General features: G+C 36.8%; 1 protein-coding gene and 1 long non-coding RNA gene across 4 annotated transcripts in view; one reads left to right on the top strand and one right to left on the bottom strand.

Annotated features, from left to right (window-relative positions):
* The window catches only part of TRAIP (TRAF interacting protein), a 40,259-nt gene extending 24,081 nt beyond the window's left edge, over positions 1 to 16,178 (bottom strand). Inside the window, exons 1-5 of one of the 2 annotated variants that reach the window (XM_026725746.2) lie at positions 16,081 to 16,178; positions 14,007 to 14,107; positions 12,892 to 12,949; positions 9,845 to 9,928; positions 7,277 to 7,316 (exon numbers count right to left, since the gene is read on the bottom strand). In XM_026725746.2, coding sequence (XP_026581531.2) covers positions 7,277 to 7,316; positions 9,845 to 9,928; positions 12,892 to 12,949; positions 14,007 to 14,104 — 280 coding nt within the window. In that variant the 5' untranslated portion in view covers positions 14,105 to 14,107; positions 16,081 to 16,178. The remainder of the gene's footprint in view (positions 1 to 7,276; positions 7,317 to 9,844; positions 9,929 to 12,891; positions 12,950 to 14,006; positions 14,108 to 16,080) is intronic. The other variant, XM_087924107.1, reaches the window with a different exon arrangement.
* A 257-nt stretch (positions 16,179 to 16,435) lies between these two features.
* Positions 16,436 to 22,608, top strand: part of LOC148126883 (uncharacterized) — a 45,270-nt gene continuing 39,097 nt past the window's right edge. For both annotated transcript variants that reach the window (XR_015741676.1, XR_015741677.1), the window contains exon 1: positions 16,436 to 16,750. This is a non-coding gene — a long non-coding RNA (uncharacterized LOC148126883). The remainder of the gene's footprint in view (positions 16,751 to 22,608) is intronic.

Below are 22,608 nucleotides of genomic sequence, written 5' to 3'. Positions count from 1 at the left end.
AGAGCAGGATGCCTTGCAGGATCCTAAAAAACTCATTTCTGGTGGAGTTTGGGGAAGACAAAGAAAGACGTTTGCTGCTTTCCCTGCATGGCCAGGTGAGGCGCATGGGGCAAGTTCCCCACCTCTGCCCTTTCCCCCCCTCCCCTCACTACCTCATCTTGTTTGCAATGCAAGTGACACAAGCCTTGTGTTCCCACGGGCCATGTGGGCAGCACAGCCTTGTGTTCCCGCACAGCCTGAATTAGTTAGTTTACTTTATTGTCATTGCACCTCATACAATGAAATCAAACATCATCTTCAGTGCACATCATGACCATGAAAATAAACACAAACACACATCCTTCACATTCCACGTTAATTGCCTTGGGGGTGACATTTCTCTGCAGGTCACCAAAATTTTCTCATGGACCACCAGTGGTCTCCGGCCCACTGGTTGTTGACCATTGCTTTAAAGAACAGGTTGTTCCCCTACTGTCTGTGACAGTGTCCTAAATATTGGAAAACTGCTATTATGTCATCCCCAGTCCTTGTCTTCGTTAGACTAGACATTCTGAGTTCCTGGAAGTGTTTATTGTATGGCTGACCAATCTTTGTTGTTATTCTTTGCATTCTTTCTAGAGTCTCAGAAACCTTTTTGTACCGTGTTGACCAAAACTGCTCCACTTAATTTAGTCACTTTGTCAAAGAATGCAATAAAATCACTGTCTTTATCTGGCTCTCCAAAAGCTGCGGGCATATCTATTTTTTTCTGGGAACATTCCTCTGGGAATTGCTTCCTTTTCAACTTTGTTTTTGTATCGTGTATGTGCAAATATACAAGGAGAGACAATTCCAAAGAAAGAAGGTAGAAAAAGGATGGGTTGACATACTGTGGATGAGATTCAAGCCGAACTCCCCATCTCCTTTTGATTTCGACATCATCCACTATCTTGGATGGAAGGTTGACTCAGCCTTCCATCCTTCTGAGGTGGGTAAAATGAAGACCCAGATTGTTGGAGGCAATATGCTGACTCCGTAAAAACCGCTTAGAAAGGGCTGTAAAGCACTATAAATCAGGACTTCTGGTTTGGGCTTCTTCAGCAACAGACCAAAATTGCGATTGTGTGCAGTTTGGATCCATGCTCACCACTGGAGCATCCTGAGCCGCCCGGATTCGGGGCTGAAGCCACCCTGTAGAGGTGGTGAAAAAGGGGGAGCTGCCAGCGGGGTTGAGGAGAGCCGCATCTCTCCTCCTCGGCTGGCCATTACTTCCTTTCCCAAAGGCGGTTGCCACCTCAAAGAAGAACCCGACTGGACAAGATTGTACAGGAGGAAGTTTAAAGAAGAAAGTTTGACGGACCGGGTTGAATGGAGAACATCTATTTAAGGTACCTGGAACCTGAATTTTAAAGACTAATACTATTCCTAAAAAAGATTTTTTAAGCGGCGAAAGAGAAAGGGAACGGAAACGGAATTGGCTTTTTCCCCTCTCACATTGACAGTTTGAATTGACTTGGAACGTTAAGAAGAAGAGATTTGAATAAAAAATTGATACTAATCCACTTTGACATTAATAGGCTATTTCTAGCTGAAAATAAAGTGTCAAAGGGATAAAGATTCTTGGATAATTTAAAAAAATTCTTTAAAAAAAGGAAAGAAAGCAGCGGAGGGAAAAAGGAAACAAGAGGGTGGATTCTGGAAAATGGAGGAGACCAACTGGAACTTAAAAAAAATCGATAGTGGAATTTTAACAAGGCTTGCAAGAGATACATTGTAGCTGAAACTTTGTTACAAGTTAACTAAGCCCCTGGAAGGAGAAAGTGAGAAAAGAAGCAAGAAACAGTTTTGGATTATTGGATGATTCCTGGAACTTTGGATGGAGGATCCTAATGAAACAAAATAAAAGCAATTGGGAGTTGTTTAAATTTTTTTAAAATGGCATCACTCCTTGAAGAGTTAAGAATGAGACTTAAAGAACAAAAAGAAGAAAGCACAAGAGGGAAGAAGATCTTTTGGCTTCATATTTCAATTTTTAGAAATGGAGATCTTGAGCTATGAAAAACAACAAGAAACGCTGGCAGAACAAGAAGGGCGGGACAAAGAAGAAGCCATCTTTAATGACCAAGCAATTTTAAGCGGGGTAAAAATGGGAAAGAGGGGGGAAAAGGAGTTAAAAACTTAAGCATTGAAGCAACAACAACAAAAAAAGAGTAATTTGAAAAGCAATCTTAATATCAGGAAGAAGCAGAAGGGAGGATCACAGAAGGGAGAATCAGATAGAAAAGGGAATAAAAAGGGGAGGGAGAAGAAGAGAGGGAAGAGGGAAACAAAATGAAGCTACAAAGGACAGAAACAAGATATAGAGGTACAGAAAAGCATACAAGAATTAAAGGTATAAACCTATTTAAAAGACACAGAGATGGTTAAAATTTAATTTAAGGAGAGGATTCTGCAAGGGTGCATGGGATAGCATTGTTATATTAGAAATAGAAAAGGGTTAGAAAATATGTTAGATGATTAAAGTGATAGAAAAAATTTCTATTGATGTGTAGTGAAATATTTGTTTGTAAAGAGAATAAGGCTCTCAATGATTTAAAAAGAAAGTTTAAAAAAATCTGAAAAGAAACATGGAAGATTTTTATCAGTTGACAAGATGAACTTGAATAAGAATAATAACTTTATTGATTACTGTTAATAACTATTGTTTGGTTTTTTTATTTAAAGACAGTAATAAGTAAAATATGAAATATAGATGATTGAAGTGAAAGACAACTGATATTACGAGGTAATGTTTGTTAAAAGAAATAGAAATGTAAAAGATTGTTAGTAATATTAATGGCAGAGCTGTACTTGAATAGAATAATTATTCCATTTACTATTGTTATACGTATATACACAGATATACATACTCTTTTCTTTTAAGAATTTAGTGTGTATTTTTAAAAGAATGTACCAAGCAGAATTCAATTGAAAATAGGTATGTGTTATAAAATAGAGGTTAGAAAATGAATGTTAACTGTAAAGGTGTAATTGAAATTTTTAAACAAGATTTGAAAAAAGATACAAAGGTGTTACACTCCAGTCTAATAATTACAGGGGAATTTTTTTTTATGAGAAAAGATAATATGAAATTGTAAACAGGACAGACAAAAGTATAAAAACATTGATTAGAAAGATTTTAAAAATTAGAAAAACATATGAAATTGAATTAAGAAAGGAATGAGATAATTTAAAATAAAGCTATAGGAAGTAAAGAAAGGGAGAAGCTATTGAAAAAACTGCGAAAATAGTTATAAATATGGATTAGAATGTATAAGATAAATATGTATTGAGTTTATGTCTGTATGGAGAAGTGATAACCCGGGGGCACACTGTTCTCAAAAAAGATATTTTATTTGTATTTGTATGTTTTGTGAAAACGTAAATAAAACTTTTATTATAAAAAAAAAATACTATAAAGCAGTATATAAGTCTAAGTGCTATTGCTATCTCATCCAGGGCCGATTACAATCTTTTACAGTCCCAAAGGACTTTTCTTGTAGATTAATGATTCCCCATTCTGTTCTAAAAATTGTTTGGAAATTTGTCAAAGCCATTGTATCAATAGCACTTGATACAAAGTGCTAAAAATAATCCTTGTTAAAAACTTCACCAGATTTCAAAGCCTCTTTTATACCACTTCAGAGCTTGTTCAGTGGGCTGAGGCAATTCTTCAGGATCAGAATGTACTCCAGCACAGCCTTGCTGGAATCCCTGAAATCCCTGAACTAACAGTTACACAATGATATAATGATGAAGTTTTGAAGACCAATTGTAGAAGTATTATATTTTGTTTTCTCAATGAGGATTCTCATAGATTGATATATATTGAGAAAAAGTACAGTGAAACAAGAGGGCAGGGCTGTTTTACTGAACTATTACACTACTATCATGTCATTCACTTTCATTAGTTTGTGCTTTGGGGTGAGGAAAACAAAACTCCTGGCTCAGTTTATATAGTTGTAAATATTATTATTCTTTAAGGTGTCATAAAAGACAAATGTTACACTCAAGGAAGGAAGATCAATGAAACTGTCTCACTCTCATAGGTAAAGGTAGAAACACCTGCAGATGAACTTAATTCCTGGTGACTACAGTTTTCTTGGAGTATGGAAATGGTTTGCCCTTGTCTTTTGGGGGGATGTTTATTATCTGTCCCTGGTATTCATAATGATATTCTGCTTAGCTCCCAACTTAAAGACTGTTAGTTTCAACCATCAGTGAGAGCCTCAATCATTATTTTCAAAAATATTGCTCCAAAATGCTTCTGATGCAATGTATAAGTGATTTTAGAAATCTACAAGTCAGCAAAGTATTCTGATACATATTATTTCAATTGCTACAGTCTCAATATAAAAAGGTAAATTGGATAAAATAACATTATTGAGTCCTGAATTGTTGTGGTCAAAACCTGGATAACTTAAAGCAATCATTAAATTACTTTGAAGATACAATGTAATTTGTATCTGTATCCTCCCATTCCTCTCTTCCAGTTAGGAAATCAGACAGACAATACTGAGAAAATTTACTGTATATAAACTTATACAAGCATACAGACTAGCGCACCATATTAACTGAAAGGATGGTAAAGCAACCTGTGTATCTCATCTACTTTCTTGACAAACACATAAACTTACACAAATGCTTACAAACAAAAAACAAGTACTCACTTCGAATACTGTTCATATTCAGTCCCCTGAGTCAATCAGCAGAATCCAAAACATACATACTACATCGAAACGGTCCATCTCTTGTGCCACATGCAGAGTCAGCCAGCAAAAATTCAAATTCAACCATGCATTTTTTCCTTCCACTTGGATTCATACTGCTATCTCATGGTGCTTTCCATTGGTACTCATGCCTTGTAAGGTTTTTTTTTTTCAAAACAAAATTCGCTGGTCAAATTGAAATTCCCTCAAATGAGTTCAGGATTGGAGAGAACAAGGGAGGCGGCAGAAAGCACAAGCCTGAAAAATGGCAGGAAGGGGCTGCAAGTAACGACTGTCCTCTTTCTCATCCTTTCAGTCTGAATTACAGTACAAAATTGTGTTGGCCAAAACCTGACTCACCTAAAGCAACCAGATCACTTTGAAGATGCAACGTAATTTTACTAGCAGGCAAACAATAAAGCAGCATCTGCTGGTCAACCCTGATCAAATGCAGAACCAGAGCTTATATACCCTTGGCGTAGTAGATTGCAAAGGCATGGCAACCAAAAAGGCAGACCCAGTGGAAATTACTATAAAGCATGACCTCAGAGTGTTTTTGGATAATCTGTCTGGGTGACCATAATAAGGTCACCCAGACAGATTCTCCCAAAACACTCTCTTCCTACTAGTTCAGCATGCCAGCAATACCACAATATGTCTGAGATATAGTCAATGAATATAAATAATTTCATTTAGTGGGCCATAAGCTCCTATTGATTCGTCCCCCTTTCACTGCTCAGGATCAATTAGTGAATGCAGGAGATGGGCAGGTGGGAGGGGTCAATTTTACCATCACGATATATATATATGGGACAGAAAATAATCCAGTAAGAATGAATGTTTTAGAAACAATGACTTTTCCCGGCTGCTCTTATAAAACTTTCTCATCGATTGTATTCTGATATTTTAAGACTTTTGTCTTTCAAATTAAATGGCGTTTTCTTCACTCTTTATGACTCATAACCATCTATGGAAAATAATAAAAAAGTTCATATTCTTAAAATTGTGGAAATCGAAGGGAATGAATAATTACCCACAGAACATCCTCTTAACTTCATAAGTTTATTTTTCAGTTCTATGAGCCAAGCCTATAATGTTTCTATTGCACAACCCTGGACATTTAGCAGATACAGTATTTCCCAAAATAATTATGAAGATTTGGAGTGTTTGGGTGTTCATCAAACTCAACTTTATCATGCAAAATCTATGGCTAAACAAGATTTGGCCCATAATCAACTAGTGGTTCATATTTGTTTGTTTATTTATTTATGGATGTTATGGCTAAATATGGTGGTTAATGGCATTTTGTTCATTGCCAACAGAAGGAAATATAGGTAAGCTCAGAGTTGAACTGTGGAGTCTCTCTCAGAGCTTGGTTGACTGCTTGCAGATGTTTCATTACTCAAGTAGGTAACATGTTCAATCCTAGAAGGGCCTGGGATTTGCCTTCTGTTTATATCCAGTAGTTTGGCTGTCAGCATTAGTGGGAGTATTATTTTCTCCCTGGTAGTTCCTTGATAGGCTATTGTTTACTGTTTGACTATTAAATCCCTGCCTAGTGTTTTTGGATTTTTTTGGTGTGCACCCATGAACACAAGTTAGGAATCAGAAGACATCATAAAAACTCCTTAATTTCACAACAGATGGACAGACTTAACTACTATTTCAACTGGAAAGAAGTAAGCATCCTAGACCAAGCTAAATCCCAAAACACCAGGGGATTCCTGGAAGCTTGGCCCTCAAACAACATTTATACACCATTCAAGAGATAATAAAAAAGCTAAAAAGAAAACAAAAAGACCAGAACAGCTCCTCACTAGCAAACAACACCAAGATAAGCAGGGATTAGCTGCAGGAGTAACACTACACAAACAATCAAGCAGTAAACAGCTTAATCAAACAACTATAGGTAGTCCTCAACTTATGACAACTGAGCCCAGAAATTCTCTCGCTAAGTCTGTAGTCCCATTTTACACCCTTTCTTGCCACAGTTGTTGTAAACCACTGCAGTTGTTAAGTTAGTAACATGATTAAGTGAATCTGGCTTCCCCATCTGATTTTGCTCGTCAGATCAGAAAAGGTGATCACATGACCCCGGGATACCGTGACTCTCTAAATATGAGTCAGTTGCCAAGCATCAAAATTTTGATCAAATGACCATGAGAAAGCTACAATGGGGATAAGTGTGAAAAGTGGTTGTCAGTCATTTTTTTCAGTGTAGTTATAAGTTTGAACAGTTGCAAAACAAACTGTTATACGTCTAGGATTACTTGTACCAATACAAACACAGGGCAAACCCTATTCCCTTCTAGCACTGAAGATGCTACACGACAGAAAACAAAATGTCTGCAAGAAAACTGCTCAGCACCAAATAGTCTACATTTCATTCTTAATCGTGTGTGGGCAGAAGAAATGTCATTCCTCAAATTTGGAGGTAGAAGAAATTTTATACAGATGTGTAAAAAGACTAGGTCTAGGACAACACCATAACAACAATTAGGTCCTCAACTTACATTTTAGTGTCTCAGGCCACTCATTTTTCAACTTACCTTTCATGGATAGCTGAGCTTTCACCTTATCTAGTTCATTCTGAAACACAAAGAGAATCAAATCAGGTTAAAGAATAGAGTCCAAGACATCATCACAACTTTTAAAAAATGTATGTATAGGTAATGTATGTTAAGGCCAGGCAGGCTCTGTCTGAGCAAAACATGTGTGATGTGTTCACTGTTCATTTTCTGAACATTATATAATTCATGTTGTTATTTGTCTGATCACTTATAATGGTCAGTTAATCAGCTTATGGTTACTAATTTATTATCACAAATCAACTGACTGATGCAGGGAAAGCAGAAGAGCCTCCATGGATCACAGTTTTGACAATCACTACTTTAGAACTACAGGAATGCTAAAAAAAAGATCTTGAAGAATTAATATCAGAAAAATTATCATCTTATTACTGTATTTTTCAGAGTATAAGGCACCCCGGAGTATAAGACGCACCTAGCTTTTGGGGAGGAAAAGAAGAAGAAAAAATCTGCCTCTGCCCCTGGCTCCCAGCATCCATCTGGTATTCATCTGGCCTGTTCACCGCTGCCACGGCCTGTTCACCACAGCCCGTTTCGCTGCTGTCCATTCGCTGTAGCCATTTGCCACTGCCCATTCTCCGTTGCCACTGCAACCTATTCACCACGGCCCGTTTGCCGCGGCCCATTCATTGCCGCAGCAGCCCAGTATTTATTTATTCTAGAACAGCAGATTAACCCCCCTCTCCCCACTGCAATATTCGCTGTATAAGACACAGAGACACTTCCACCCACTTGTATAGTGCTTCTGATCCAAAGCAAAAAAAAAACAAAAAACAAAAACTTGAGAGTGGATGTGAGCATAAACACTACACTTATCAGTGCGTCTGTAAAACAGACACATTTTTATTCAAAGGTGTTTATATTAAGCACTCTTTTATCTTCCTATTTGAAGTGCTGCACATCCACATTTAACTGTTTTCTTACAATAACTATTTCAAAAACTGCAAATTATTTCCTTTTCTTAAGTTTATAGCAACTTGAATATTTCGTAATTGATTCTCTCAATGCATAGGTTTTCCTCAATCCAAATGATGCGAGGCAGCAAACAATATCTTAAATAACTTTAAATAAATAAGACCAAATATAGCAATAATAGTGCACTGGGAAATACACAAAAATCAAACAGCCACCATTCAAGCAGTTCACAGATTGCCTTGATCCAGGGAAAGGCAACTTTCTATTGCTTTCTTAAAGGTCAGCAAAGTTGGGGCCAATGGAGCTCAGGAAGAATGCTATCCCAGAAGCCAGGAGCAATAACAGAGAAGCATCTTTCTAGAGTTTCACAAAATGACATTATTTTGTAGATTAGACTTGGATCATACCTTCTCTTGTGAGATTAGTAGGCAAGATTGAAAATATCTAGTTCCTGATCCACAAACAATCACTTTGAGTTATAACTAGTAGTTCACTAGTTTCCAGGGAAATTGTGAAGTACAGGCATAGAAAAATACATTCTAGGTCCCTTATACTATGCATAGCAACAGTTCAAATGGGAGGCAACTACAGCATGAATGACTGAGAATAATCTGTTGGCCAAGGAAAGGGTCTAATCCAAACATAATGGATCCATAGATCTATGCAAAAACCACTCCGGATAGATTTGCCACTTTTTCAGTGAGTGCCATGAGCCCATGTGGACCCTCAAAGGAAACATGAAGACCGCCTGGAGAAAAGTAACCCTATCAAGAATTAAAAATGAGGAATTCCTGAATATGGCCAATCCGTCAGTCTTGCCAGGGTTGAACCTGTTCTTTTCCATCGAGACCCTAAAAGCTTCCAGATACTACGACAGTGTCTCAACAGCTTCATTTGGTCAGCTGGAATATACAACTGTGCCTCATCAGCATACTTATGAAACCTATTTCCATGCCATTGGATGACCTGGCCCATAATTCTCATTTGATGTTAATTAAGAGAAGGGAAAGCAAAGATTCTTCTCGGCCTTTATTTATTTAAATAATTTATATGGCTGCCCATTGCACAACAGTGGGCACATGCAATAATCAAAACTGCTACAAGCAAAGACTGATGATACCTGGGGGTAAACAATGCATTCTCAATCATTAAAAATACACCAATAGCAGAAGTCACTTAAATCCAGCTTAAACATAATGTTTAAAGAGTGAGCAGTAGGCTCATAAAGTAAAGTCAAGGTAAAAAGGAAAAGGCCATACCACTTGCATGAAGTTTGAAATACAAAGGAATGCAAAAGCAGATTCACCCTAGTAAGTGTTAAGTATTTACCGGAAAAAGTAATCTGATTCCAAGTACATTGTTTAGTTTAGGAGCTACCTTGTACAGTGACTATTTGCAGTTATGATTGATGTCAAAAAAGCAACTTTGTGACCAATCCTTGCATTTACAACCTTTCAGGTCTGTAAAGCAAAGGAAAAGTAAAGTAAGATCATAAGCATGCTTGCAGTTTGACTTAGTGACTGATTCATTTAACGACTGCCTCAATTTTGGTCCCTAAATGGGACTACCTGCAATAGGTATAAACTTTGGCAAGGCAAGTCCAATTTTCCCTACCTGTAGACTTTCTGCATCCAGTTCTGACTGCTCCTCTAGGGCAACATCAAAAAACAATTTGTTGATTATGTGTCTTTTCCCAACCTATAGAAAACATGTAAAAAAAAATCCCAGTAAATAAATGCGAACAATTGTTTCTAAAACAATAATTTGTATTTTATTGCAACACAATACAATAAAGTTATCTCAGAACATTAAAAAACAAAGCTTTCCTCAACATTAACATAATATGCATTTGTATATCCACTAGACATCTAAATTGTGAGATTGGAAACATGTTTAAGGATTCAAGGACAGCGGGGATATTAATGTAACCTACCAAACATGGGGGACTAACCCCAAGGTGACACATTTCCCATTTCTATTATCACTCTGCACTCTTTCCCAAATTTGCAGTCATCATTCCAGCACAGAGTTTTGGAATGTCGACAAAATATTTCATACACCTTTGGAAAATCAGTGCAATTTGTTCTCTGGCAGTTTCAGCTTAGCAGCTGAGGCTGAGCTCATGCTGTGCCAAATCCAAATATGTGCTATTTGCTTTATAAAAAAAAAATATAATTGAAATTGAATGTGATAGCTATCCCCACCTCCCCCGTGCAGCTACAGCTTTGTGTTCTAAGTATTATATGCAATCATGACACTCGCTAATTGCATAGTTACTCTTTCACAAGATGCTATTTTGTTTCTTGCTGCATGGTAACCAGAGATGCAAGAGGTGGGGAACAATAGAGGGAACCAACAAGTCAGAAGAGCAACAAGGGCCAAACCCTGGCAAGGACAGAAAAAGGTGGAAGCACAATTAAATAAGAACATACTGCTTAGCACTCAACAATCGATTATCATTTGAAACTTTGTACTTCATTCTGTGTTGCAGAGGGAAAACACCAATATCCTGATTGAAGCTTTCAAAACATAAGCGGAAAGCTGAATGGAACATATTACATAACTGATTTAACTGGAATGTAAATTTAGTAATTTCAGTAAGAAAAGAACTTCAAAAATGCTCCTAAAATTAATAAAATAATTCACATTCAAATTGCACTGAAAAGAAATTAAAAAAATAGTTGCAACTGAGCTGTTATTCAAGTGTATCTTAATTTCAGTTAGATTACTCTAGATTTGAGCCTCTTCACCTGAGCAATGTCAACGGAAATCTGATTTCAAAATACTAGAATGGGGTCCGAATTAGACCAGTAAATCTTTAACTAAACCTACAATTTAATGCAGCTATCCCGTACCAGATTCCTTCCTAATGTGTTTTGTAATACTCAGGCTACCTACCATTGATGAATAGTAACAAATCATTTTTCTACAGTGTGCATCAATCTTAGCACAAGAGAAGCAACATTCAACTCCATAACAAATTTTACAGTATAATAACCTGTAAACTCGTGTTCCTATAAGAAAGTTTATGCTTGAGAAATACACGGCTAATGGGACTTCTATTAAAAGCAATCCGAACAAAGTAACAGAATAACAGAGTTGGGCAGGATTTTGCAGGTCTTCTACCAGTAGTCCAACTTTCTGTTAAAGCAGGAGACTTTATACCATTCCAGAAAGTGGCTGCCCAGTCTCTTCTTAAAAGCCTTCAGTGATCGAGCACCCACAACTTCTGAAGGCAAGTCGTCCCACTGGTGAATTGTTCTGTTAGAAAATTTCTCCTTAGTTCCAGGTTGCTTCTCTCCTTGATTAAGTTTCCACCCATTGCTTCTTGTCTTACCCTCGGGTGCTTTGGAGAATAGCATGACTCCCTCTTCTTTGTGGCAGCCCCAGAGATATTGGAACACTGCTATCATGTCACTCCCAGTCCTTCTTTTCACTAAACTAGACATAGCCAATTCCGGCAACCATTCTTCATATGTTTTAGCTTCCAGCCTCCTAATCATCTTTGTTGCTTTTTGCACTTTCTAGAGTCTCAGCATCTCTTTTATAATATGGTGACCAAAAGTAGATATGGTGTTCTAAATATTCTATTCTAAATCATCTTCATCCAGCTTTTTTTTTCTTAAAGCTGAAGTCAAATGGTAGAAATAAAACTTCTTACCTAACAGGAAAAACAAATCCCAGGGGTTGCAGCTACCAATTCATGAGCAGAATACTTTATAGATGTGTTATTTATGCATAAATAAACCAGCACCTAAAAAGTACATCATTTATTGATGATCTACAGTTCAGGCATGATTTAAAAGGAATTTATACCCCAAAGTAGCATAAATATGGGCAAGTAGTGAGGCACTTTTGCTTTGGCTATGATGGCCGGATTCAAAAGATGAAATTTCAGTGTGGGGAACAGAGAGAAGGCAGGTGGGTAAATATCTGCTGGTGCTGCTCAACTGAGTATCCATGTGGTGCTGGTTTAAAGAAGGCACTTAGATGAGTGAATGTTTGCTAGTACTTGCTGATGGGATAACTGAGGCTTCCTGGAGCTGCTTGCTGCCCTATAACAGTGGGCGAAAAGGGGGAGATAGGCAAATGGGAAGAACTGAAGTGCCCCTGAGGTGCAAGAGCATCAAGCGCCTAAAGTTTGTTCATTGATCACAGGGTGCTGTAACTCTGGGTACAAGCTGTAAGTCCATTTTTTTCAGCACAGTTGTAATTTGAATGAATGGTTGTAAGTTGAGGACTACTTATAAAAGCAGCACTTCATAAGATTTTTTAAAAAAATATTTTAAATTTAGATCCTGCCATTCTGCCTAACAAGAAAACTCATGATCGCTAACATTAAAATATTAACATTCACATTTAAAATTGTAATGAAGAGAATTCAAAGGCCAAACATATTATTTAATTCCTAAAGGAAGACGAATCTGAAACTTCTGGAAGAATTCATCCCAATTAGGAAACCTCTAAACACCTTTTGAAAGAGGGCACACCTCTAACAAGGCCTCTCCTTCAGATCTTAATGTATAGGTAATACTCTCTGATATTCAGGACTAATTTTTATGTCTTTCTCAGACAAACAACTGGCAAGCTGTACAACCAATACTTTGTAAATTTAACAACCAAACTTTTTTTTTCCTACTAACAAACACTGCAGGACCTACCTGGATTCTGCACTGTGGACAGGTCCGATTTGGTGCAGTATCAAACCATTGGATGAGACTAGGGCAAATAATGACAGTGGGAATGGATAACAAAAACATTTTTAACATTTCGTTAAAAATATTAAATACGAAAAACAACCAAAGCCAAACAAGTAATACCGTGGTTTTGTTTGCATAGCACAATATAGCACAAGCTAGTCAAGCATTTAGTTTAGGGTATTGGTATACTCAATAAAGAAGAATATTTTTGACTCAGGGTTGAAATGAGGGATCCCTGGTGTTCTCTGAGCTTGCTAGACTTGCTACACTTGCTAGCATTGATGATGTTACTTAATGAACCATTTGCAAGAAAAGAACCTGACTGTATATATTTAGCCTATGAGGTTATTTTATGATTGGAACATTGTGCAAACTGAAAAAAAGTACATATCTATGGAGACATTGTGCAAATCCTTTCTAAAGGCAACCATACTTTCTAAAAATTAACTAGATTGCAGAATATAAATCCTTGAACAATCCACTATGTGGCAAATGAACACATATTTATTATTATGACTCCAAATGAGTTCAAAGTAGAACCACAAGTGTTTCCCCCTAGTCAAAGTACTGTACCATTATATACACTATAGCTTTCAAAGCTGTTCAAGTTTCACTGAAACCACAGCTTAAAGTAAATTAACAGTTTGCCAATAAGAGTAGCATGTCATGCTAGATTTTGGAGAAGCAAATGTAAAGTATTTCTAAACTTGTTTAAAAATGTGTATTATTTTAAGATATATACAAATATGTCTTTGGAATATATACGTTGCATGGAAATGTTATTTCTGACAGATCTTTAGAAAATATGCATAAATTTTACATACAAAATATGTAAGTGTTACTATAAAATAAGCTTTGAAATGACTCAGTAATATAAGTTCTTACAGAATTTAAAATCTTGAAACAGGACTTAACTAAACTATTCAATGTCATCATCAATTCTAATCAAGAACGAAATTTCAACTGCATTATATATGCAGAAGTAAGGTGAAAAACAATGAGGTAAAATACAAGTCTCAAGAAAGGTACTTAAGTTCTGTAAGAAAATATAACACCATTTTTATTCATATACTCACCACAAATGGTGGAAAATATGTCCACAGTGAATAGCTGCAACATCAGTCTTATTGTCAAAGAAATCAGAACAGATGGTACAATGGGCACGGATAGGCATGATCTATAATTTCAAAAGAACAATGTCAGGATCAAGCATGGAAGACCCTCTTCTACAAAAGAAAACACTTCTTAAGGATTTTAAATAAATGGTCCCACAGGAAAATGTATCAAGAACTTGTCCCAAAAGTGCTTTTTCAAAAGGTAGCTGGACTTTGTTTTTCCTTAAAAATGTTTGTCTTCTCATCCAAGAAACTTCTTCAGTTCTTCTTCAGTTCACAACCATGATTTGGATGACTGAGAATCTCATAGATATCTAGAACTTCTGCCGCACGTATATACTTGTTGAATATGTAGAATAGAACAGCCCATATCAGTGATTCAGAACATTAAGTTGTGTTTGATGACTGGAGAACAAATACAAATATCAAAGCTCAGCATTATTTTGTATTGTTTTATCAACCTCACAAGGGCTTTTTACAAATCAGAACATAGGATGTTATAAGCATTTAAAGTCAGTAAGAATGTTACTTCTCAAAAATGTCTTCTCCTTCCAAACTGCAACTGATATACAAAACATCCTATCCTACTCCCATCTGGCATTATTACATCATTGCACCCAGTTTCCTAACTGGGCAACTTATAAAGCAGAATAGAAGTCTGTGCAGCTCATAACGCAGATGCTTATCAGCAGGATTACTGACTACTTTGTAAACAAATCAGGGGCATTTCTCCATTGGAAGTACAGACTTTCTGTCATCCAGCCATTAAGGAGAAACAAAGCAGAAAAGCAGGGTTGGAAGGGACCTTGGAGGTCTTCTAGCCCAATGCACTGCTCAAGCAGGTAAACCTATACCATTACAGACAAATGGTTGTCCAATCGCTTCTCAAAAACTTCCAGTGAAATGGTGAAAAAAGTAAGGTTCTACATTTAGGCAAGAAAAACCAAACACACAGGTAAAGTTTAGGCAATACCTCAGTCAATAGTAGTAACTGTGAGAGGGATCTCGGAGTCCTAGTGGACAACCATTTAAATATGAGCCAGCTATGTGCTGCAGCTGCCAAAAAAGCCAACACAGTTCTAGGCTACAATAATGGGGGAATAGAATCAAGATCACCTGAAGTGTTCATGCCACTTTATATTGTCTTGGTAAGACCACACTTAGAATGCTGCATCCAGTTTTGGTCCCCATGATGTAAAAATGATGTTGAAAGAGTGCAGAGAAGAGCAACCATGATGATTAGGGGACTGGAGGCTAAAACATATAAAGAATGGTCGCTGGAACTGGGTATGTCTAGTTTAATGAAAAGAAGGCCTAGGAGTGACATGAGAGCAGTGTTCCAATATGTCAGGGGCTGCCACAAAGAAGAGTTAAACTATTCTCCAAAGTACCTAAGGGTAGGACAAGACGCAATGGGCAGGGCCATCTTAACAGCATTATTGGCTCCGGGCAAAGCAGTGTACTGGGGCCCCTATGACTACTCACAGGAATAAAAATGTAAATAAAATAAAAATTAAACTTATACTTATTTTATTGGCACTTCCAACAAATAAATATATAATATGTTGCTGTATTTATATGATACAAGGTGCATTGAAGGGTTAATATACACATATTACTATGGGGCCTCTATGCTCATACACATATATCTATATATCTATATATATTGGTGGAAGTCCAAAGCTGGCTGAGGAATTCTGGGAGTTGAAGTCCACAAGTCTTAAAGTTGCCAAGTTTGGGGACCCCTGCTTTAGCGTGACACCTGGGATGTCTAATTCCCACTAGTTAAGGCCAGCCTTTTTTCTAGGTTGGGGGTGGGGAAGCTAAAAGGGCTAAAACAGACAAAGCAGCTACATTGGTTTATATCTATATTCTCTCCACCCTCCCGGGGATCAGGATGGGGGGAGGGGGGGAACGGCGCTTTCTCCACCGCCGCCGGGTTCAAGTCCTCCAGTAACAATAAATAATATAAATAAATAAATAAATAAATAAATAAATAAATAAATAACCAGTTGGTTTCCAGGCTCAAACTTACGGTACTTATCGGGTTCGAAAATCAAATTTGGCTCCTTTCACCTTCTTCCGGCTGGGGACGGAAATGACGCGCACACACAAAACGGACACGATTGTTCTGGGAACGCAAGAGCGACGTTCTTGCCCCTCCGCGTATTTGGCAGAAGTCGGAGGGGGCGTGGCTAAGAGGCATCCGAGGTCCAGGCGCCCCTCCCGTCACTGGTGCTAAACCAATGTAGCTAAACAAATGTGCTAAACCAATGTAGCTGCTTTGTCTGTTTTAGCCCTTTTAGCTCCCCCCCACACCTGGAATAAAGGCTGGCTTAACATGTGGGGGATACCTAGTGAGAATTAGACATCCAGGTATCATGCTAAAGCAGGGGTCCCCAAACTGGGCAACTTTCAGACTTGTGGACTTCAACTCCCAGAATTCCTCAGCCAGTATAGCTGGCTGAGGAATTCTGGGAGTTGAAGTCCACAAGTCTGAAAGTTGCCCAGTTTGGAGACCTCTGTGCTAAAGACTTCATTCTCTCCCGTATTAGGTGAACTCTTATTTTTCTGGGCCAGTGTGAATTGGGACGGGTGGAGGAAGTAGGGCCAGTATTTCTCAAGCTTGCCAACTTTTAAGATTGTGTGAGTCTCAACTTCCAGAATTCCCCAGCCAGCCAGCCAACCAACCAACGTTGAAGTGAGTAAGTAAGCCAGCTTTCCCTTTGACTTTTCTTGTAGAAAGTTGGAAATGATATTACCTGACTGCAATCGATCTTTACAGTGCAGTGGTGCAGCGATGTGGCAGCACAGAAGCAGCAACAATATATCCCTTAAACACAAAGGTTGCTTTGTCATTTGTGACAATTTGACGATTTGGAAGAAATCACGAATCTATCATGGTTTATATGAAAGAAGTGGACTGTAGACTCTTCAGCCCCGATTTGTTTATATATTTGGAAGTACTGTGGTAATAGGAAAAATAAAATTCTTACAACGATTATTCTGACCATAAACATTTACACCACCTTATTGTCAGGATTTCTCCTGACATGGTCTGCTCTATTTTCCCCCAAATATGTGATCAGACATCCATAAACCCAAAGAGTACCAGCTGAGGTAGTTACCAAATGCAAAAATTGACTGTTAGATAATAGAAAAACAATACAGAAAATAGCAACTCTGCTACTATCTAGTGATAATTTGGAATTTTGCAGTCAAAATCATTTAAATCTAGTGATGGCTCAATCTATTAAAATAACTTCAGTGTAAAATGAAATTACTAAACTAGACATTTAGTTGTATTTATTGACATAATAGGTTTTTTTACTATTACTATTTTTACTTAATGCTTAAAAATAAGCAATGACTAAAAATGTATAGATGATTTGGTCTATGCAATGTTTTTACATGCTATTTTTATATGTTATTGAAGCTGATTATTAATTCTCTATTATTTACCTCAAAATTCCAAACTGTTCAATAAGAAATGTAAGGAACTACTGGTAAAAAGTTTATTATAGTCAAAAGTCCCCACAGGAAAAAAATCAGAAACCACAAATATTTACCAGTATACATATTTAATAATGTAACAGAATTCATTAATTCCTAGCTGCCTAGCTTTATCAATTTTTCATGTTATAGTTTCTTTAGCCTCAGTTTATGTGTTTTATCAACTGTTTAATTTAATGGAATTTACTACAAATGTATGTGTAGAGTTTTCATCACAGCTTAATCACATTTATTTGCAAATAAGTCCAAATTATTTAAGTGGCATCTGCTAATAGTCCTGAGCAAGTTTAGTCTCTACAGAAATTGCTTATTATTTATTTTAAATATATATCAACTGCCTTTCAGGCTTTCAGTAGTTCATAAAATGTCAATAATACAAAATTAAAAATAAATAAATAAATAGAATGAACCAAAACATGAAGACTGTATCTTTGTAGCAGTTGAGGTTAAAATTGTTTCCAGTTAGCAGCCTATCCAATTTAGCAGAAAACTCTTAAAATAAATGTGATTTCAAACTTCCATCAAATTAGGGGACTGTGTTATCCTATCTAGCAGGAGTGTCAAACTCTATTTCATTGAAGGCTGCATCAGGATTGTGTTTGACCTTGGTGGGCTGGGGTAGGCATGGCCATGGTAGCCATGGCTAGTTTAAGGTCACTCGTGTTGGAGGCGCCTATAGTGGCCTGAGCACTCTGCCAGCAAAAATGGGCTCCTGAGATCTGTTTTCAGCTGCGATAGCCTCCTGCAACCCTCTGCTAGTGAAAACGGAGCTTGGTAGAGCCCTGTGCAGCCCTCATGAGCTCCGTTTTTGGCCACAACAGCCTCCTGCAGCCCTCTGCCAGCAAAAAAGGAGCTTGTGTGGTGGGGTGCATGTGGCCCTCCCAAGCTCCGTTTTTGCTGGCAGAGGCACTGAGGGGCTGTTCCTTCGCTGTTTCCAGGGCGCAGGCCAGATCTAAGCCTTTCTGCAGGCTGATCCAGCCTCCAGGCCTTGAGTTTGACAACCCTGCTATATAGCAATGTAATAGATGTGAGGCCAGAAGAGGAGAGAGATAGTGGAGAAAGAACTATTCAGTTCCATAGCAGCATGCTTTAGAATAGATTCTTCAATGAAAAAATTATCATATACATATTTTGCCTCAGACTGCTGCTTTAACAACAAATCCTTTTTCAGTTTATGCTTTCATTATGCTTCAGATGACTTGAAGAAGCTGACACAATCCATACACCTTATTTGATAATAAAATTGATTAATCATTAAAGTGCCATAAAACTATTTTTACATAGTTCCTGAGAAATAGAATTGCTTTCTATGCTTTTTAACCCCCTATTTCCTCCAACTATCCAAGATAAAGTTTTCCACTATGGCAATTTTTAGGATTTTCTTTTTTTTTTCTTTTTCTTTTTGGCTTGAGTTTACTTCAGATCAATTGGAGCCATCTCTAACTGGACTGATTATAACAACATCTAAGTACATTTTAATGCCTCTGCAAATTTATCAGAGGAACAATGATTTGAATGAATGCAGTGATAGTTGGACCAGGTGCTTTTTTTTTCAACACTTGGGAGAGAATAAATCTACAGTACATCCCATCTGTGTCAATCTAAAAATAACATCAGGGCAAAACTCTTGGGAAATCTTCAGCTTTGTTAGGTGTTGTGTATCTGAATCTAACATTTTGCAGAAAATAAATGAATCTGATAATTTATCGAGATGGGATGGGCAGCATACAAACCTAATAAATAAAAATAATAAAATAAAAAATAGCTAGAGAATAATTATTCTGGAGATCTAAACTACAAATGTAATGGAAATTATCAGAAAGCAATATGAAACTTAACATTTCTGAATGCAATTTGGAAAATAAAAAAATTGTGGTAGTACTTGAAAATTGTGGACGCTGATAGCTTCTTTCTTGCTGTGTCTTGTATGCTGAATAAAAACAAGAACTTTACAATCCGGAGAGAAGGGAGGAGCTTGCGCCGTGACGATACGGTCTGCAATCGAGCTCCTCGATTGCAGCCGATATCTCCGTTACCGGCCGGTCCAAGCGGACCTATGCTGTCCCGTAGGGACAGCTATCGTGAAGAGTGCTACCCTGAGGACTCCGGGATATCGCAAAATCCCTGGAAGACCCGGGTGAAGCTCTCTTTGCTGGCGGCGGAGAGGCAGCCCCCATGCTGCTGAAGTCGGGCGGCTCCAGAAAGAACGGTCTGAGAGAGAGTCTGTCGGTTGGGTGAGAAACTTTTTTTTTATTTAATTTTTGAGTCTTGAAAGTTCGCTCTGTTTATTAGAAGAAATCTGTGTGATTTTTTTTTTTTTTGACAAAACTGACTAAGCGGCGTTTTTTTTAAGGGAGACGTCAAGAGAGAATTTATTTGCTTTTTTTTTTTTTTTGCTTCTGGACTTCATTGTTATTTACTGGATAACTGGACTGTTCCTTTTTATATTTATATGTTTTATTCTTCCTTTGGATTTTTCATTTTTAGGCTAGAGGCTCCTTTGTTTATTTTTTTTATTCTTTTTGCTTTTATATGTTTGTGTATTCCTTGCCGGCTTTTCTTTTTTTTATGCTGTTCAGAGGAGGGGGAAAGTGAGAACTAAGAAACTTTGTAACACTGCCAACTAGAGGCTTGGAAACATTTTACTTGAACTGGAAAAAGACGAAGAACTTCTTCTCAAGGACATCTTCTGATAAGATAGAGGAAAGTGCTCTGTAGAATATTATTACAGGTGTCTTTCTGGATATTTATGGCTTAGCTTTGAAGCTTGTGGGAATGAGAAGGAGTCATAATTAGAGCCTTGGACAATTAAATAGAGTGCAGTGTATTGCTGTTTACTCTCTTTTTAATTTTTTTTTTTTAGTTCCGCCACCCCCTCCACCAGCATCAAGGTCTTTATTTTTAAGTTTGATTTATTTTCAAAGGAAGCCTCTGAATTTTTTTTTTATTTTTACTTTATTTTGATTTATTTTACTTTATTTTTCTCCTTTCTATTTGGACTCTGCTTTTCTTTTTAATGTATATCAATGGACTATTTCTTTTTTCTTTTTCAATTGAGTTTTTTTTTTTTTTGGCTGGATTAAGGTGTGGAATTTGAAGAAATTTATTCTTTTTGTTTTTTGTTTTGTTTTTCTCTCTTTTTCTCTTTTCCTTCTTTTTGGCTTTGACCTTGTTTATTATTATTATTATTATTGGGTTTTTATTCTTATTTTTACTCTCTTTTGTGGATTATTTTTTTAATTGGATTAAGGTCAGGAAGAATTTGAAGAATTTTTTTCTTTTTGCTCTTTTCCTTTTTTTTTTAGGTTTTTCTTCTTTTTCTCTCATTATTGATTCTTTTTATTATTGGCCTTTTCATTTTGGATTATAATTGGCTACTTTTTTTGGATTAAAATTTGAAAGAACTTGAAGAGCTGGAACCATTTAAAATGAGTAAGAAACTTATATCTTCGGGTGCCTCTATGTCTACTTCTGCCTCCCCACCATCTGGACAGCGTTCAATTCAGACAATGTTAAAGCAAGATAAAGAAAAAGAACAAGAAAGAGTATCTTTCCAGATGATTATGCAAGGAATACAAGATCTTAAGGTAAAAATAGATACCATTGAACAAAGAACAGGGAGGACGGAGGAAAAAGTGGAAAGTATTCAACAGATGATGACAAAATATGAGGAGAGACTTCAAAAAGTCGAAGAAGGGGGCAAACGAAGAGAGGAGAAGATTGGAAATATTGATAATAGACTAACAGTGATTGAACAAGAAAAAAAGTGGGATGTTGAAGTGGGAGTTGGATAGATCAGAATTCTATCTTAGATTTCAAAATATAGAAGAAGAAAAGGACAAGATTTGGCTGCGATAATGGTAGGAATCTTGGCGGATGCGTTGGAGATAACAGAAGAGAAGATGATGGATGGAATAGATGAGATATATCGAGTTTTTACAAGATATGCGATGAGAAATAATCTGCCCAGAGAAGTCCATATTAGATTTACTAAAAATCCATGAAGACACAAATATTACAAGTGGCAAGAGAGAAGATATTGAAATACAAAGGTAAAGAAATTTTGGTTTTAAAACAAATACCTAGAAGAGTGAGAGAGATGAGAAGAGAATATCGATTCCTGACCAAAATGTTATTGAAAAAGGAGGTGACTTACAGATGGCTGGTCCCAGAAGGATTGATGTTTACGTGGCAGGAACAGAGACATAGAATTGATTCAATTGAGAAAGCAGAACTGTTCTACAGAAGTTTTTGGAGAGAGAGAAGAGAGGCAGAAAAGGAGGTTCCATTAACTGAATCCCAAGAGGAACAAATGGAGATTGGAAAAGAAGAAGGTGCAGTAGGGGACAAGTGGATATTAAAGATCAGCGTGAATCAAGACCCACGAGTGGTTAAATCTAAATATAAAATATAATCATGGAAGAGAAAAACTGATTACAATGAATATAAATGGACTGAATTCAGCTGCTAAGAGAAGGAAGATTTTCTATAAATTAAGGAAACTAAAGTTTGATATAATTTGTCTACAAGAAGTACATATTAAAAAGCAACATGAACAATTGTTATTACAACCAAAATTAGGAAATTGTTTACCTCTTTGTCTCAATGTAAGAAAAGAGGGTGGTCTTATATATTAAAGAGGCTATTCCAGCAAAATGATCTATACAGATGATGATGGGAGAATATTAATGGTGGAAATAATGGACAATAATAGAAAGATACTCTTGACTGCAATTTATGCCCCGAATGATAAACAGGAAGAATTCTATAAAAAATTACATACCAAGATGGCTGGACTGGACTATGCTAATATAATTATGATGGGAGACTTTAATGGAATTGTGGATAATAAACTTGATTATATTGCAACAGCAGCAAAGTATAATAGAAAAACTCTTCCTAAATCTTTTTTTAAAATGACAGAGGAATTAACTTTAAAAGACATGTGGAGAGAAAAGAAATGTCAAACTTAAGCAATATACTTTCTATTCAAATAGACATTTATCATGGTCCAGACTTGATATGATTTGGATTTCAACAGACTTAATAT

This window comes from Pseudonaja textilis, chromosome 2 (genome assembly GCF_049901715.1).
Source record: "Pseudonaja textilis isolate UNSWEBS1 chromosome 2, rPseTex1.2, whole genome shotgun sequence".
NCBI classification, from domain to species: Eukaryota; Metazoa; Chordata; class Lepidosauria; order Squamata; family Elapidae; genus Pseudonaja; species Pseudonaja textilis.
The sequence above is the reverse complement of the archived record's forward strand: the minus strand, read 5'-3'. Positions and strand labels throughout refer to the sequence as shown.